The sequence below is a fragment of the Populus euphratica genome, unplaced genomic scaffold, assembly GCF_000495115.2.
Source record: "Populus euphratica unplaced genomic scaffold, PopEup_1.0 scaffold119.1, whole genome shotgun sequence".
NCBI lineage: Eukaryota > Viridiplantae > Streptophyta > Magnoliopsida > Malpighiales > Salicaceae > Populus > Populus euphratica.
In genome coordinates this window covers 268,958-287,323 of record NW_011500011.1, presented here as the reverse complement: position 1 = coordinate 287,323, position 18,366 = coordinate 268,958, and the positions used below count along the sequence as shown (strand labels likewise).

Here is an 18,366-nt window from a genome sequence, read left to right as displayed (position 1 = left end):
GCCTTTAGGGACTAAGATGAAATAAGCGTGACAATCTCAGTACTGGATTGTAGTTCTTCATTTGTCGAGTCGAGCTGAGAAAAAGAGCAGCCTTTTTTAACACTACAAAGAAAGATAGCCCGAAATGGAATGCGTTATTCGAAACAACGTGAAAGTGAAATCTCCACTCTCCATTTTTCTTTAGTGTCTTCATCTTCTTCTTGTGCTATATATTCCCATTTTTGGACCAGACCCTTTGATGTGTATTTATTATTATAAGAATTACTTCTTGAAGGCGGGGGTGGTAGCGTGCTAGCTACTTGTTCCTCAAAAGGAGAGGAATCATTCTGTTCACTTTGTTAAGCGGAAAAATTTTCCAAACATTTGTTAATTCAATTGCTCAGCATTTTTTTTTTTGAAGATTGAGAGGTCAATATAGCATTGGAGATAAGGAAAGAAGCTGGTTAATAGTAAGCAAATTATTTGTTTTTGAGATCCTTTTCTTTACCTTTTGGGTTGATTTTTTTTCCTTTTTTTGATATGTTTTCTGGGTTCTGGTGTGTGCAATAGTTGTTGAATTGTGACCCTAATTTTGTGTTTGATTAGGACTGGTTTAATTTTTATTTATTTGCTTTGTATGTATAAAAAGACGATCTTTTTGAGATTTTACTCGATAAGTTGTTATCTTTTGACGTTTAGGTGTGTTTTTCGTTGAAAGGAGCCATTGGATGTTAAATATAGTGGTTGAATTTTTAAAATGTTTTTTTAAATTTGCTTGAGAAGTTGTTTGTTTTTAATGTTTTATGTAAGGGTTTTGTTTTGCTTTGTTTTTTTTTTTTCGGTTGAAGGTATAAATGGCAACGCTCGCAGATATAACGGTTTCCGGAGCTATAAATGTACTGAGTGCATTCATTTTCTTATTGGCGTTTGCAATTTTGAGGCTGCAACCTCTCAATGATAGAGTTTACTTTCCAAAATGGTATCTGAAGGGCGTAAGAGGCAGTCCCTTGCGCTCTGGGGCGCTTGTTCGTAGGGTTGTGAATTTAGACTTCAGGTCATATATCCGGTTTTTAAATTGGATGCCGGAAGCGCTTAAAATGCCGGAGCCCGAGCTTGTTGATCATGCAGGATTGGATTATGCTGTTTACTTGCGCATTTACTTGATGGGGTAATCCATTTTCCTTTTGTTTCTCGCTCCTTTTCTATTCTCATTTGTTGATGAAAGATTGGATGCTGTACTTGTGCTGTCTAGATGTTTCTGAAAATGTTTATGTCATTTGTTATTATGTGCTGAGCTCGATTTTGTTGCCTACGCAGACTTAAGATTTTTGTACCTTTAACATTCCTTGCTTTGGCTATCCTGGTGCCAGTCAATTACACCAATAATGCTCTAGAGGCAGTCAAGATGGTGGCCAACGTGACTGCTAGTGACATTGACAAGCTTTCAATTTCGAATATACCACTTAAATCACAAAGGTAGAAAGCCATCCTCCTTTGCTAACTTCTGCTTCCTTGTCATCTCCGAGTTTTGATGAATCTTGATATTTTCAGATATTTTTACCACAATTATCTTACTATCTTATATAGCATAATGACCATTTATGGATAACTCGATGCATATATTATTCTGTATCTGTAGAATATTTATTAATTGCTAATTTATCAAAACCAAGAGTAATTGTTTTCCACAAGACAATCATGCATTGTCTATTTCTGTGTGAACATATCCTACCATCTTCTACTTCTAGGAATATCTGCTCCTTTTCTTTTTCATTGTGCTCCTATAGTTATATTAATTGCATTGCAGATTTTGGACGCATATAGTGATGGCTTATGCCTTTACTTTCTGGACATGCTATGTGTTGCTTAGGGAGTATGAGATAGTTGCTTCGATGAGGTTGCAATTTCTTTCCTTGGAAAGACGTCGTCTAGATCAATTCACAGTAAGATGAACTATTTTCCTTTTTTATTTTATTTTTTGAATGTTTTTCCAGAGAAGTCGTTTTTGGAGAAGAAACTATGTGTTTTTGGGATCTGCACACTTCTTGATTATAACCTTTAAGAGTTCCAAATGGTTTGGACTTGAGTGGGTTGAAAAAAGACATACAACTTTTGCAAGAATGAAGTTCTGTGGAATATATGACTCATGCACTTTTAAATTCATAGGTGGCATAGCTACTGAGATCAATGTAGTCAACTATGTCTCTCCCACAACTTGGTTAGCTACCTCTCATTTTGTTCTCGGGTTCTTCCTATTCGTAGGTCATTTATGGCATGTGGAAGGGCTCATGCAGCTGCCACTGGATTTGAAAAAGGAATTGATCGTGATTTTGAGCTTGTTTTTTCCATGACTCCTCTTAACTAGTTAAGAAAAGAGATCCAATAGTTGAAGAAGGAATCCATTTGATTTTACTATGCATATTGATCGGGTCAATCATATCATGCTTTGAGAGTCTGCCTTTTTCCTTCAACCTCGAGCTCGTTCCTTAATTTCCCTTTGAAAAAATACATGCCATTTAATTTTTATGAAATCTTTTGAAACTGGCACGGGTTGTTAGTCCTAAAAAATGAGCTGAATTTGTTTGTCTAACAGTCACTTTCATCTTTGCTTAATGTTTTAGTGCAAATTCTAGCTACCCATCTTTCTCCATCCTTTTCCTATTCAAGAAACTAATCATGAGTTCACTCTTCCCAGGTCCTTGTTAGGAATGTACCTCCTGATCCAGATGAAACTGTCAGTGAGCTCTTGGAGCACTTTTTTCTAGTGAATCACCCAGATCATTACCTCACTCATCAGGTATGTTCCTGCTCAAACATAATTTATATCGTGATTAATCTTTGGTAGAAAGCTATGAATTTGATTGATGATATCATGAAATAATTCACATCAGTTTTGTTGTGCAAAATATAGGAAACCATTTGTTCAAATGTGTATGGTAGGCATCATGTGGATCAATAGGTGCTACTGGTATTTGATAAATTATACATCTTCAATGATTTTAAGTAACATTATGAGACATTCACTTGAATGCATTTGATCATAGCTTTTCCATATGTGCAAACGCTTGCCAGCTTCCATAAGTAAACTGCTTCCCTCAGCAATTGCTTGTTCTTTTCATGTTCTTGTCCTAATTTTATCTCTGGTGGTTTTGATGATCTATTGCAAACCTTAAAGTTTGATTGCGTCAAGTGCCAATTTTTATTCCAGAACTCATTGAATTGAAAATGTTTTATTTCACAGGAGTTGTGTCTGATTTGGAATGTTGAAAACCTTATAGTTAATTGCTTTAAATGCCAACATTTTCTTGTTTCTATTTGTGGCTGCGTAACAGTGTCACATTCCATGCTGGACATAGAGACTTCATTCTTTCCAAATAGCAATTTAACAGAGAGTTGCTCCAATTAACTATGCATTTATTGTCTTTGGACTCATAAAAATGATAAAAAAGAAGTGCTAGGATTTTTTATTTGTTGAACTAAGAATGTGCACCTCCACGTGTTTTTTATGAGTATGTTTATTGCTGAGGTGATTTGTGTAAAATGTTGTTGTCATAAAGAACACAATTTTCTTGACTAGGTGAGTGTTGCAGCTCTTCCTAGCCTTTCTTTATTTGAATTAAACAGCAAGGGATAGGGAAAAGGTTTGGTGGGTTGAGGAGGCAACATGATCTATTGAGTGGCTTTAAATGGACCTTTTACTTGTTGGAGTATTCATTAAACCCTCAACCCTCACACTTTCTTATGCACCTGAAATTCTAGGATAGTTTGTACTTCAATTTGTAAATTTTTGTCTTATAAAAGTTTTAATGCAGGTGGTGTGCAATGCCAACAAACTAGCCAGCTTGGTCAAGAAGAAGAAAAAAAGGCAGAACTGGCTTGACTACTACCAACTCAAGTACTCCAGGACTCAATCGCGGAGGCCTCAGATGAAGGTAGTTCTCAAAATGCAATCTGATATATCTTAAGAAGTTACTGCCTCTTGTCCAAATCTACTGCCTGTTACTTTTGCCTAAACCTAATTTTTGTTTAGACCTCAACTCTTATGGTTATTGGATGTTTCAGACTGGTTTCCTTGGGCATTTTGGGGGAAAAGTGGATGCAATCGATCATCACATATCAGAGATTGAGGAACTGTCACAAGAAGTAAGCCTCTAGCACCAATTTCTTGTCTAAATTCCCTGATCTTTCAAAAATTTTGAACCTTTTGTTTTATCATCTTTGTTATGCATATACATCTGGAACCTCTTTTTCAAAAGTCCAAGTAGTTTATTAGTTGGTTTTAGGCTCACTCTAATGTTGGTGGGTTGAGGAGGCAACATGTGTACCACACATGATCTATTGAGTGGCTTTAAATGGACCTTTTACTTGTTGGAGTATTCATTAAACCCTCACACCTTCTTATGCATCTGAAATTCGAGGATAGTTTGTACTTCAATTTGTAAATTTTTGTCTTATAAAAGTTTTAATGCAGGTGGTGTGCAATGCCAACAAACTAGCCAGCTTGGTCAAGAAGAAGAAAAAAAGGCAGAACTGGCTTGACTACTACCAACTCAAGTACTCCAGGACTCAATCGCGGAGGCCTCAGATGAAGGTAGTTCTCAAAATGCAATCTGATATATCTTAAGAAGTTACTGCCTCTTGTCCAAATCTACTGCCTGTTACTTTTGCCTAAACCTAATTTTTGTTTAGACCTCAACGCTTATGGTTATTGGATGTTTCAGACTGGTTTCCTTGGGCATTTTGGGGGAAAAGTGGATGCAATCGATCATCACATATCAGAGATTGAGGAACTGTCACAAGAAGTAAGCCTCTAGCACCAATTTCTTGTCTAAATTCCCTGATCTTCCAAAATTTTGAACCTTTTGTTTTATCATCTTTGTTATGCATATACATCTGGAACCTCTTTTTCAAAAGTCCATGAAGTGTATTAGTTGGTTTTAGGCTCACTCTAATGAGTTAGAGATGCTGCATATTCTCACCAATTATTATTTGCATTACCACTCTAATTTGGGTCCTGGATCGTTTTGTTATTATTCAGATAGAAGAAGAGAGGACAAGGGTTTTAAAGGATCCAAAGTCTATCATGCCAGCAGCATTTGTTTCATTCAAGACTCGATGGGGTGCAGCTGTGTGTGCACAAACTCAACAATCAAGAAATCCAACTTTGTGGTTAACAGAGTGGGCTCCGGAGCCACGAGATATATATTGGAAAAACTTAGCCATTCCGTACATGTCACTCAAAGTTAGGAGGCTGATAATTGGAGTTGCATTCCTTTTACTTACCTTCTTTTTCATAATACCTATTGCATCTGTACAAGCTCTAGCAAGTATTGAGGGAATAGAAAAAAGAGCCCCTTTTCTGAAGTCTGTTATCGAAATGTACGTTTCTTCCATCACAGTGCCTTCTAACTTAGTTGCAAGTTTTCTTTGTTAGAAATTACTAATTGTTTCATTATTTAATATGCAGAAAATTTATCAAATCTGTTATCCAAGGTTTTCTTCCTGGCATTGTGTTGAAGCTCTTCCTTATCTTCCTACCAACAATATTGATGATCATGTCTAAATTTGAAGGCTTCATATCTCTATCATCTTTGGAAAGGAGATCAGCAACGAGAAATTCTATTTTCCTCATTATCAATGTATTCCTTGGGAGCATACTCACTGGAGCTGCATTTGAACAGCTAAATTCTTTTATTAAGCAGTCTGCTAACGAGTATGTTACTCTTACATATTGATTAAATATTCATGTCGTCATTATTTAATTACTCCATTAGGGTGTATGCATAATTAAGTATGAATGTGTGTTCATAGCATGTGCCTTCAAAGGACTTCCAATAACATATATTTTATTAACAGTAATTTTTTTTAATCCTCCCATCAGTGATTTATTTTTTTATCTCACTTTTCATTAATCTAGAATCCCATTATACTGACTGATTTGATAGATATTCCCATATTCATGATTTCTTCCCTTTTCCTGATTGAAGCTCATAGGGTCTACATGAATATGTTTTCATTTTATCATCTACAACTTCCCTTAAGTTTTTATTATATTTTTCTTCTTTTCTCATTTCTTCATTTATTTATGTGGCAGAATTCCTAAAACAATTGGTGTAGCTGTTCCAATGAAAGCAACTTTCTTTATAACCTATATAATGGTTGATGGATGGGCTGGGATTGCTGGGGAAGTGTTAATGTTGAAACCACTGATATTCTACCACTTGAAAAATTTCCTTTTGGTGAAGACTGAAAAGGACAGGGAAGAGGCAATGGATCCTGGAAGTCTCGGTTTTAACACCGGTGAACCCCGTATACAATTATATTTTCTGCTAGGGCTTGTATATGCCACAGTGACACCAGTTCTCCTTCCATTCATAATTATTTTCTTTGCCTTCGCCTTTGCAGTGTTCCGTCATCAGGTAACAAGTTGATACTATTGGTTATATGATGTTCAATCCAAGAACAATTCAGTTGCATATGGTTAATGCCTTGTGCCAACTAAATGTTCAAAACTTGGAAGATTTACTGGACCCAAGTTCAGTGCAATTGGATACAATTTATTCATCTTTTCCCTATCTTTTCCCTATTCAGATCATAAATGTTTACAACCAAGAGTATGAAAGTGGTGCAGCATTCTGGCCTGATGTCCATGGGCGTGTTATTACTGCACTAGTAATCTCGCAGCTGGCTCTGATGGGACTGATGAGTACAAAAGAAGCTGCACAGTCAACACCATTCCTCATTGCTCTCCCTGTCCTCACTATATGGTTTCATATGTTCTGCAATGGACGCCACAAATCTGCATTTGTCAAATATCCATTACAGGCGATTTGTGTGTCTCTGCATACTGTGTGAGTTGATGCTTTTTGTTTGCTTTGATTTTTCTGTACTCCCTTGTTTGCTCTCAATTGATTTGCCTGCATAATACTGATAATTTCTTATATGAAATTATGAATTTATTTTAGTATATCATCTGCATATGTGTCAATAATTTGTTACAAACTCAGGTTATGTTCTATGGATCAATAAGTTTTGTTTGGTTAACACGACACCTTTCAAGTGAATTCAAGTTATTTAGATTGTAGCAAAATGAGTCAAAAGCTGCACTTGCAAACTACTAATCTTGTCTTGAACCATGGTTTTCAGGAAGCAATGATGAAAGATACCCTGGAACGAGCAAGGGATCCGAACTTTAATCTGAAAGCCTACCTTCAGAGTGCTTATGTTCATCCAGTTTTCAAAGTTGATGATGATGATATTGATGAAGACGACCTTCTGAGCGGAAAGATGGAAACTGAGAGTGTCTTAGTGCCTACAAAGCGCCAATCACGAAGAAATACACCAGCACCAAGCAAAATCAGCGGGGGATCCTCACCATCTTTGCCCGAGACAGTTAAAAATGGAGAGCCATGAAACAGAGATCGTTAAATATGACACGTGCATGACCACACCTCGCTGTACATTAGACACAATCCATTGCCAGGAGACAGTGATCTGTTGTAAACTTAACGAGTCAAGATAGCAAAGTTCGTTCTATAGAGAGAAAGGGAAGAAGGGCCTGCTGAAATTTCTGAAACGAAATAAAGTTCTGGATTTTGTGGCAACGAATGGCCCTTCATACTTCAAAGACAGATGTAGATGAATGTTAGCATGTTCAAGAGTAGATATTGTGTGGATTTCTAAATGTTGGTTTACACAACTATACATGTTGGTCGCCGTATTCAATGAAAAGATCTCCTCCTCATAGCTTGGGCTCTTCTATACGTTGCTGCATTGCCCTGTGTGAAATGGTACAAAAGACACCCAGCAACTAGGCACTCGTTCAAGAGCATAGAGGCAAACCTACGCTACACAAGGGCAATCTAGTCCCCACACTCTTCAAACAAGGCACTCGTTCACAAGAGCATTTCTAATGAAAAATGTTATTTTAAAAAATTAAATTAATAAAATAGCATTTTAAATAGTATAAATATAGTTTAATTTATTATATCTATTTTATTAATTTAAAAAAACCATTTGAAAAAAATAATTAAAATATTAATTTTTTATTTTTTATTATCCATTTATCTTCTCCAATGCTCAATAAGCATACAGGCACCCTACTCCACACAAGGGCAATCCAGTCCCACTCTCTTCAAACACGTTGGGGCCAGGTCACTTACCCACCTAACACGTAGCCAAATTCGCAAGAATAAAATATGACCCTTGAAAAATTTAATTTTTTTTTCCTTATGTTTTTCCTTGAACGTCATAAAAAACATTTAGTAAACCAAAAGAAAAGTAATAAAAAAGGAAAAATAATTTGAGAATAAATTCATTTAAAAACGAAATTAATACCGACACAACATAATATCATATAGCATTGTTTTAATAATAATATTCTCTATTAATATGAAACTCTTTTAATAATATTTTCACTAGATTGAGAAATAGAATGAACGTAGAAGTTGAGGGATTGAATTGAAACAAAAAACTGTAATAAGATTAAAATGAAACAAGAATGAAAAGTAGGGTGATCAGAAAACACAATCTCACCTCTATTATTTAACAAATCCCACCAATCATCATTTTAATTGGATCGTGAAACACAGCCTCTCGAAAAGCGCGTGAAAGAATACCATTTTTTCGGTTCCAAATCGACAAAGTAGCTGTTAGAAAGAGCACTTGGCAACTTGCGAACATGTTGTTGTTTTCTTACGAGTACTCTTCCATGTCTTCACTTGAGTTGTTCTGTTTTTCTCGTAAGCACAAAAGAATCGTCACTTATAGTAGTTTTTTTTCAATTAAGTCCCTTGATTTTAACGTCATGCAATTTAAATATACAATGTTTCTTGAACTGACAATCAAGTTCCTCAATCACATTTGTTGAGGAACTTGATTAGGATGTGAATTTGAGATAATTTTCATAAGCTGGTTTTTGAGAGTATAGTTATAAGTGTTTTTTAAAATATTTTTTATTTTTTAAAATTATTTTTTACGTTAATGTATCAAAATGATATAAAAAATACCAAAAACATATAAATTTAAAATAAAGTAAAAAAATATATAAAAATTCAATTTTTTTATAAACACTTTTAAAATATAAAAAAAAAACAAAATAGAAGTGTATTTTGAGCATCAAAATAAAGCTACCAATAAGATTCATATATTTTAAATTTATTTGAGTTTCGACTCTTTTTCCAGAGGAAAATAATGATATACTTTCACAATTATAATAGCTTTATCATTTTTTTTTCAATGTAAAATGTAATATTTTTAGATTTTCTATTAATCACTTAATTAAATCTTAGAAAGAAACATGCAGAAAAGTATCATAAGTTCTATGAATATAAATAAAGAAATTTAGAAATAAAATAAATAATATGTTTTTTTTTAATTTGACCTTAATGCGCAAAAACATCTATAACCAATACAGGAGACGTATAGAAGTGTGAAAATAATTGTTTTTTAAAATATTTTTTGTTTAGAAATATATCATAATAAATTTTTTATTTTTTAAAAAATAGTGTTAAATAAAAAATAAAAAACAATTGATGAAAAAAAAAAGTTGAAACACCCCGTTAAACATACCCATAATACAAATAAATATATAAAAAATTACAGATTTTAATCCTGTATTAAAACCAATATAATTCCATGATTACTGTTTATACATGTATTTTTCTTAGTCCCAATCAGTATATAAGATAAAATAAAAAAGATATATCCTATGTTGAAATTGAGCCATGGGATCCCTTTTGTTTTAAAAAGAAAATGCACCTTTTTGGGCCAATTACCAATCATTTTTCACTTTATTTCCTTTTCTGGTATCCCAAAGTTTTGTTTGTGTATGACATAATATAGTTTCATGAGGCTATTTCAAAATTGAAAATTGCAATTTCCTCTTTATATTTTGTAAGCTGGCATAGGATAGTAATGGGACACCACAAATAACCACTCACAATTAGACGACTACTAAATTTTAACAAGACACACCTTCTTATATTTGTGCTTGTAATATTTTTTAATGTTGTAATTTTTTTATAAAAAATAGATTTTAAAAAATACTTTTAGTTTTATTTTAAAAAATATGTTAAAACATATATATTTGTTTAAAATTATTAAAATTATTATTTTAATATATTCTTATTTAAAAAATACTTAAAAAAACATGCACTGTTATAAACTCGGCTTACCAAACTGTTTGTTCCGTCTTGTTTGGGTGGGGTAGGAAGCTACCATGGTACCAAACGGTATTTTAATAGCCTTTAGGGACTAAGATGAAATAAGCGTGACAATCTCAGTACTGGATTGTAGTTCTTCATTTGTCGAGTCGAGCTGAGAAAAAGAGCAGCCTTTTTTAACACTACAAAGAAAGATAGCCCGAAATGGAATGCGTTATTCGAAACAACGTGAAAGTGAAATCTCCACTCTCCATTTTTCTTTAGTGTCTTCATCTTCTTCTTGTGCTATATATTCCCATTTTTGGACCAGACCCTTTGATGTGTATTTATTATTATAAGAATTACTTCTTGAAGGCGGGGGTGGTAGCGTGCTAGCTACTTGTTCCTCAAAAGGAGAGGAATCATTCTGTTCACTTTGTTAAGCGGAAAAATTTTCCAAACATTTGTTAATTCAATTGCTCAGCATTTTTTTTTTTGAAGATTGAGAGGTCAATATAGCATTGGAGATAAGGAAAGAAGCTGGTTAATAGTAAGCAAATTATTTGTTTTTGAGATCCTTTTCTTTACCTTTTGGGTTGATTTTTTTTCCTTTTTTTTTTATATGTTTTCTGGGTTCTGGTGTGTGCAATAGTTGTTGAATTGTGACCCAGATGGAAAAAGTTATTGAATTTGGAGATTAATTTGATGTTTGATGAGGACTAGTTTAATTTTGATTGATTTGCTTTGTATGTATAAAAAGACGATCTTTTGTGAGATTTTACTCGATAAGTTGTTATCTTTTGACGTTTAGGTGTGTTTTTCATTGAAAGGAGCCATTGGATGTTAAATATAGTGGTTGAATTTTTTATATGTTTTTTTAAATTTGCTTGAGAAGTTGTTTATTTTTAATGTTTTATGTAAGGGTTCTGTTTTGCTTTGTTTTTTTTTTCGGTTGAAGGTATAAATGGCAACGCTCGCAGATATAACGGTTTCCGGAGCTATAAATGTACTGAGTGCATTCATTTTCTTATTGGCGTTTGCAATTTTGAGGCTGCAACCTCTCAATGATAGAGTTTACTTTCCAAAATGGTATCTGAAGGGCGTAAGAGGCAGTCCCTTGCGCTCTGGGGCGCTTGTTCGTAGGGTTGTGAATTTAGACTTCAGGTCATATATCCGGTTTTTAAATTGGATGCCGGAAGCGCTTAAAATGCCGGAGCCCGAGCTTGTTGATCATGCAGGATTGGATTATGCTGTTTACTTGCGCATTTACTTGATGGGGTAATCCATTTTCCTTTTGTTTCTCGCTCCTTTTCTATTCTCATTTGTTGATGAAAGATTGGATGCTGTACTTGTGCTGTCTAGATGTTTCTGAAAATGTTTATGTCATTTTTTATTATGTGCTGAGCTCGATTTTGTTGCCTACGCAGACTTAAGATTTTTGTACCTATAGCATTCGTTGCTTTGGCTATCCTGGTGCCAGTCAATTACACCAATAATGCTCTAGAGGCAGTCAAGATGGTGGCCAACGTGACTGCTAGTGACATTGACAAGCTTTCAATTTCGAATATACCACTTAAATCACAAAGGTAGGAATCCATCCTCCTTTGCTAACATCTGCTTCCTTGTCATCTCCGGGTTTTGATGAATCTTGATATTTTCAGATATTTTTACCACAATTATCTTACTATCTTATATAGCATAATGACCATTTATGGATAACTAGATGCATATATTATTCTGTATCTGTAGAATATTTATTAATTGCTAATTTATCAAAACCAAGAGTAATTGTTTTCCACAAGACAATCATGCATTGTCTATTTCTGTGTGAACATATCCTACCATCTTCTACTTCTAGGAATATCTGCTCCTTTTCTTTTTCATTGTGCTCCTATAGTTATATTAATTGCATTGCAGATTTTGGACGCATATAGTGATGGCTTATGCCTTTACTTTCTGGACATGCTATGTGTTGCTTAGGGAGTATGAGATAGTTGCTTCGATGAGGTTGCAATTTCTTTCCTTGGAAAGACGTCGTCTAGATCAATTCACAGTAAGATGAACTATTTTCCTTTTTTATTTTATTTTTTGAATGTTTTTCCAGAGAAGTCGTTTTTGGAGAAGAAACTATGTGTTTTTGGGATCTGCACACTTCTTGATTATAACCTTTAAGAGTTCCAAATGGTTTGGACTTGAGTGGGTTGAAAAAAGACATACAACTTTTGCAAGAATGAAGTTCTGTGGAATATATGACTCATGCACTTTTAAATTCATAGGTGGCATAGCTACTGAGATCAATGTAGTCAACTATGTCTCTCCCACAACTTGGTTAGCTACCTCTCATTTTGTTCTCGGGTTCTTCCTATTCGTAGGTCATTTATGGCATGTGGAAGGGCTCATGCAGCTGCCACTGGATTTGAAAAAGGAATTGATCGTGATTTTGAGCTTGTTTTTTCCATGACTCCTCTTAACTAGTTAAGAAAAGAGATCCAATAGTTGAAGAAGGAATCCATTTGATTCTACTATGCATATTGATCGGGTCAATCATATCATACTTTGAGAGTCTGCCTTTTTTCCTTCAACCTTGAGCTCGTTCCTTAATTTCCCTTTGAAGAAATACATGCTGTTTATTTTTTTATGAAATCTTTTGAAACTGGCACGGGTTGTTAGTCCTAAAAAATGAGCTGAATTTGTTTGTCTAACAGTCACTTTCATCTTTGCTTAATGTTTTAGTGCAAATTCTAGCTACCCATCTTTCTCCATCCTTTTCCTATTCAAGAAACTAATCATGAGTTCACTCTTCCCAGGTCCTTGTTAGGAATGTACCTCCTGATCCAGATGAAACTGTCAGTGAGCTCTTGGAGCACTTTTTTCTAGTGAATCACCCAGATCATTACCTCACTCATCAGGTATGTTCCTGCTCAAACATAATTTATATCGTGATTAATCTTTGGTAGAAAGCTATGAATTTGATTGATGATATCATGAAATAATTCACATCAGTTTTGTTGTGCAAAATATAGGAAACCATTTGTTCAAATGTGTATGGTAGGCATCATGTGGATCAATAGGTGCTACTGGTATTTGATAAATTATACATCTTCAATGATTTTAAGTAACATTATGAGACATTCACTTGAATGCATTTGATCATAGCTTTTCCATATGTGCAAACGTTTGCCAGCTTCCATAAGTAAACTGCTTCCCTCAGCAATTGCTTGTTCCTTTCATGTTCTTGTCCTAATTTTATCTCTGGTGGTTTTGATGATCTACTGCAAACCTTAAAGTTTGATTGTGTCAAGTGCCAATTTTTATCCCAGAACTGACATTGAATTGAAAATGTATTTTTTCAGGGTTTGTGTGTCTGATTTGGAATTTTGTAAACCTTATAGTTAATTGCTTTAAATGCCAACATTTCATTCCATGCTGGACATAGAGACTTCATTCTTTCCAAATAGCAATTTAACAGAGAGTTGCTCCAATTAACTACTCTGCATTTATTGTCTTTGTACTCAACTACTCTGCATTTATTGTCTTTGGACTCATAAAAATGATAAAAAAGAAGTGCTAGGATTTTTTATTTGTTGAACTAAGAATGTGCACCTCCACGTGTTTTTATGAGTATGTTGTATTGCTGAGGTGATTTGTGGAAAATGTTGTTGTCATAAAGAACACAATTTTCTTGACTAGGTGAGTGTTGCAGCTCTTCCTAGCCTTTCTTTATTTGAATTAAACAGCAAGGGATAGGGAAAAGGTTTGGTGGGTTGAGGAGGCAACATGATCTATTGAGTGGCTTTAAATGGACCTTTTACTTGTTGGAGTATTCATTAAACCCTCAACCCTCACACTTTCTTATGCACCTGAAATTCTAGGATAGTTTGTACTTCAATTTGTAAATTTTTGTCTTATAAAAGTTTTAATGCAGGTGGTGTGCAATGCCAACAAACTAGCCAGCTTGGTCAAGAAGAAGAAAAAAAGGCAGAACTGGCTTGACTACTACCAACTCAAGTACTCCAGGACTCAATCGCGGAGGCCTCAGATGAAGGTAGTTCTCAAAATGCAATCTGATATATCTTAAGAAGTTACTGCCTCTTGTCCAAATCTACTGCCTGTTACTTTTGCCTAAACCTAATTTTTGTTTAGACCTCAACGCTTATGGTTATTGGATGTTTCAGACTGGTTTCCTTGGGCATTTTGGGGGAAAAGTGGATGCAATCGATCATCACATATCAGAGATTGAGGAACTGTCACAAGAAGTAAGCCTCTAGCACCAATTTCTTGTCTAAATTCCCTGATCTTTCAAAAATTTTGAACCTTTTGTTTTATCATCTTTGTTATGCATATACATCTGGAACCTCTTTTTCAAAAGTCCATGAAGTGTATTAGTTGGTTTTAGGCTCACTCTAATGAGTTAGAGATGCTGCATATTCTCACCAATTATTATTTGCATTACCACTCTAATTTGGGTCCCGGATCGTTTTGTTATTATTCAGATAGAAGAAGAGAGGACAAGGGTTTTAAAGGATCCAAAGTCTATCATGCCAGCAGCATTTGTTTCATTCAAGACTCGATGGGGTGCAGCTGTGTGTGCACAAACTCAACAATCAAGAAATCCAACTTTGTGGTTAACAGAGTGGGCTCCGGAGCCACGAGATATATATTGGAAAAACTTAGCCATTCCGTACATGTCACTGAAAGTTAGGAGGCTGATAATTGGAGTTGCATTCCTTTTACTTACCTTCTTTTTCATAATACCTATTGCATCTGTACAAGCTCTAGCAAGTATTGAGGGAATAGAAAAAAGAGCCCCTTTTCTGAAGTCTGTTATCGAAATGTACGTTTCTTCCATCACAGTGCCTTCTGACTTAGTTGCAAGTTTTCTTTGTTAGAAATTACTAATTGTTTCTTTATTTATTATGCAGAAAATTTATCAAATCTGTTATCCAAGGTTTTCTTCCTGGCATTGTGTTGAAGCTCTTCCTTATCTTCCTACCAACAATATTGATGATCATGTCTAAATTTGAAGGCTTCATATCTCTATCATCTTTGGAAAGGAGATCAGCAACGAGAAATTATATTTTCCTCATTATCAATGTATTCCTTGGGAGCATACTCACTGGAGCTGCATTTGAACAGCTAAATTCTTTTATTAAGCAGTCTGCTAACGAGTATGTTACTCTTACATATTGATTAAATATTCATGTCGTCATTATTTAATTACTCCATTAGGGTGTATGCATAATTAAGTATGAATGTGTGTTCATAGCATGTGCCTTCAAAGGACTTCCAATAACATATATTTTATTAACAGTAATTTTTTTTTAATCCTCCCATCAGTGATTTATTTTTTTATCTCACTTTTCATTAATCTAGAATCCCATTATACTGACTGATTTGATAGATATTCCCATATTCATGATTTCTTCCCTTTTCCTGATATGAAGCTCATAGGGTCTACATGAATATGTTTTCATTTTATCATCTACAACTTCCCTTAAGTTTTTATTATATTTTTCTTCTTTTCTCATTTCTTCATTTATTTATGTGGCAGAATTCCTAAAACAATTGGTGTAGCTGTTCCAATGAAAGCAACTTTCTTTATAACCTATATAATGGTTGATGGATGGGCTGGGATTGCTGGGGAAGTGTTAATGTTGAAACCACTGATATTCTACCACTTGAAAAATTTCCTTTTGGTGAAGACTGAAAAAGACAGGGAAGAGGCCATGGATCCTGGAAGTCTTGGTTTTCACACTGGTGAACCCCGTATACAGTTATATTTTCTGCTAGGGCTTGTATATGCAACAGTGACACCAGTTCTCCTTCCATTCATAATTATTTTCTTTGCCTTCGCCTATTTAGTGTTCCGTCATCAGGTAACAAGTTGATACTATTGGATATGTGATGTTCAATCCAAGAACAATTCAATTGCATATGGTTAATGCCTTGTGCCAACTAAATGTTCAAATCCCGACAACTTAATCCAACTTGGAAGATTTACTGGACCAAGGTTCAGTACAATTGGATACAATTTATTCATCTTTTCCCTATCTTTTCCCTATTCAGATCATAAATGTTTACAACCAAGAGTATGAAAGTGGTGCAGCATTCTGGCCTGATGTCCATGGGCGTATTATTACTGGGCTGGTAATCTCACAGCTTGCTCTGATGGGATTACTGGGTACAAAAGAAGCTGCACAGTCAACACCATTCCTCATTTCTCTCCCTGTCCTCACTATATGGTTTCATATGTTCTGCAATGGACGCCACAAATCTGCATTTGTCAAATATCCATTACAGGTGTGTTGGTGTCTGCATACTGTGGAGTTGATGCTTTTTGTTTGCTTTGATTTTTCTGTACTCCCTTGTTTGCTCTCAATTGATTTGCCTGCATAATACTGATTCAATTGATTTGCCGCTTTGATTTTTCTGTACTCCCTTGTTTGCTCTCAATTGATTTGCCTGCATAATACTGATAATTTCTTATATGAAATTATGAATTTATTTTAGTATATCATCTGCATATATGTCAATATAGAGTAGCTGAAAATGTTCCGTTACAAACTCAGGTTATGTTCTATGTATGGCCAACCCTGGCATTTGATACTATCAATAAGTTTAGTTTAATTAACTCGAAGCCTTTCAAGTTATTTGATTGATTGATGTGCTAATGAATAGTTTATTTAGATTGTAGAAAAATTACTCAAAAGTTGCACCTGCACACCACTAATCTCGTCGTCTTGAACCATGGTTTTCAGGAAGCAATGATGAAAGATACCCTGGAACGAGCAAGGGATCCAAACTTTAATCTGAAATCTTACCTTCATAGTGCATATGTTCATCCAATTTTCAAAGGTGACGATGATGATGAAGACGACTTGAGCGTTGAGATGGAAACTGAGAGTGTCTTAGTGCCTACAAAACGTCAATCGCAAAGAAATACACCAGTACCAAGCAAAATCAGCGGGGGATACTCACCATCTTTGCCGGAGGCAGTTGAAAATGGAGAGCTTTGAAATGAAGATCGTTAAATATGACACGTGCATGAATACACCTCGCTGTACATTTGACACAATCCATTGCCAGGAGACAGTGATCTGTTGTAAATTAAAGGAGTCACAAAGAGCAAAGTTTTTTCATAGAGGGAAAAGGAAGAAGGGCCTGGTGAAATTTCTGACACGAAATCGTGTTCTGGATTTTATCGCAACGAATGGTCCTTCAAACATCAAAGACAAATATAGATGAATGATAGCATGGTAAAAACAAGATAATGTGTGGATTTCTAAATTTTGATTTTTACAACTATATATATGTTAATTGTCATATTCAATGAAAAAATTATTGGTGAAAAGATTACCGGGGAGACTTTGGTTCCCCCTTGTCTCTGCTCATAGCTTGGGCCATTTTATACTTGGTTTTGTTGCTCATTATATGGTACAAGTAGTGGTGTTTAAAAAAACTAACTTATTGATTAATCTGAAAAACATCAAGAAAAAATTAAACCAATAGAAAAATGTGAATAAACAAATTAAAAAATAAAAAGAACTACGTGGTTATGTTTTGTTTCAATTTAAAAAAGTTTAAATTGATTGAAACAAAAAATCAATTTAAAAAAAGTATAAAAAAAAATCATTTCTAATTTTAAATCACTTTTTTTTTTCTTTTTAGCCACCAACCCTTTTTCTTTTTAGCCTTCTTTATTTTTCATTTCCTAACCTTTTCCTTTCTTTTTTCTCAAACCTTTCCTTCCCTTTTTTTCATTCCTAGCCTTTCTCTTTTTCATTTCTAAACCTTTTTTCTTTCTTTCCAAAACCCTAAATCACTCTTCTTTTCCGGTCACCACCCCCCTCAAGCCTTTCCTCTTCTTTTTTTTCATTCCTAACCTTCTCCTTCTAGTTTCACAGTCCAGATGTGAGGGAACCATTATTCAAGAAATCCTGTCTTTGATAGTTATACAATATAATTTATACTAGTTCTATCCTTGTACAGGGAAGAGGCAGGCTTTAAAATTCTCTACATGCTCTAAAAGAAAAGGCTTTGCTAAAGCCAATAAGATATTCACAGCTGGCAAAAGAGCCAAAGACCCCAAAAAATTTATGGTCAACCAACTCTCTCTGAGACCTCCCTTTCCCTTTCCCTTTTTCTTTTCTCAACCTTCCCCTTCCTACCTCTTATGTGGAAGACTTTGATTGTTGGTTGCTTTTCTTGAATTTCTAAGTGGTTGTTGTGATTAATAGCTTATATT

At 34.6% G+C, this 18,366-nt stretch overlaps 2 protein-coding genes and 1 long non-coding RNA gene across 5 annotated transcripts in view; 2 read left to right on the top strand and 1 right to left on the bottom strand.

The window, feature by feature from the left end:
• Positions 1–97: 97 nt before the first annotated feature.
• On the top strand, positions 98–7,738 carry LOC105141451 (calcium permeable stress-gated cation channel 1-like). 2 transcript variants are annotated; one of them, XM_011048676.1, is made up of 12 exons: positions 98–453; positions 828–1,147; positions 1,297–1,455; positions 1,787–1,922; positions 2,675–2,776; positions 3,792–3,911; positions 4,042–4,122; positions 5,018–5,358; positions 5,447–5,692; positions 6,074–6,398; positions 6,571–6,804; positions 7,126–7,738. In XM_011048676.1, exons 2-12 carry the CDS (start codon positions 834–836, stop codon positions 7,390–7,392), a joined length of 2,325 nt encoding a protein of 774 aa, XP_011046978.1. In that variant the 5' UTR covers positions 98–453; positions 828–833; the 3' UTR covers positions 7,393–7,738. The 2 variants fall into 2 exon arrangements, with proteins under 2 accessions (XP_011046978.1, XP_011046977.1); XM_011048675.1 differs by having other exon boundaries at positions 99–449.
• Positions 7,626–17,523, bottom strand: LOC105141452 (uncharacterized). The gene is made up of 3 exons (XR_845389.1): positions 17,479–17,523; positions 11,807–11,809; positions 7,626–7,713 (listed from the first exon to the last, which is right to left on the bottom strand). It is a non-coding gene; the product is annotated as an uncharacterized LOC105141452 (long non-coding RNA).
• Positions 10,309–18,366, top strand: part of LOC105141455 (calcium permeable stress-gated cation channel 1-like) — a 40,842-nt gene continuing 32,784 nt past the window's right edge. The window contains exons 1-12 of one of the 2 annotated variants that reach the window (XM_011048682.1): positions 10,309–10,671; positions 11,080–11,399; positions 11,549–11,707; positions 12,039–12,174; positions 12,929–13,030; positions 14,047–14,166; positions 14,297–14,377; positions 14,615–14,955; positions 15,044–15,289; positions 15,673–15,997; positions 16,188–16,421; positions 16,880–16,992. In XM_011048682.1, coding sequence (XP_011046984.1) covers positions 11,086–11,399; positions 11,549–11,707; positions 12,039–12,174; positions 12,929–13,030; positions 14,047–14,166; positions 14,297–14,377; positions 14,615–14,955; positions 15,044–15,289; positions 15,673–15,997; positions 16,188–16,421; positions 16,880–16,992 — 2,171 coding nt within the window. In that variant the 5' untranslated portion in view covers positions 10,309–10,671; positions 11,080–11,085. The remainder of the gene's footprint in view (positions 10,672–11,079; positions 11,400–11,548; positions 11,708–12,038; positions 12,175–12,928; positions 13,031–14,046; positions 14,167–14,296; positions 14,378–14,614; positions 14,956–15,043; positions 15,290–15,672; positions 15,998–16,187; positions 16,422–16,879; positions 16,993–18,366) is intronic. The other variant, XM_011048683.1, reaches the window with a different exon arrangement.

Excerpts from the sequence above, each read along its gene's own strand:
- LOC105141451 (XM_011048676.1), top strand. The coding sequence starts at position 834 with ATGGCAACGCTCGCAGATATAACGGTTTCCGGAGCTATAAATGTACTG. Across the intron at positions 2,777-3,791 it reads ATCATTACCTCACTCATCAG|GTGGTGTGCAATGCCAACAA; the intron begins GTATGTTCCTGC and ends GTTTTAATGCAG. Across the intron at positions 3,912-4,041 it reads CGCGGAGGCCTCAGATGAAG|ACTGGTTTCCTTGGGCATTT; the intron begins GTAGTTCTCAAA and ends TGGATGTTTCAG.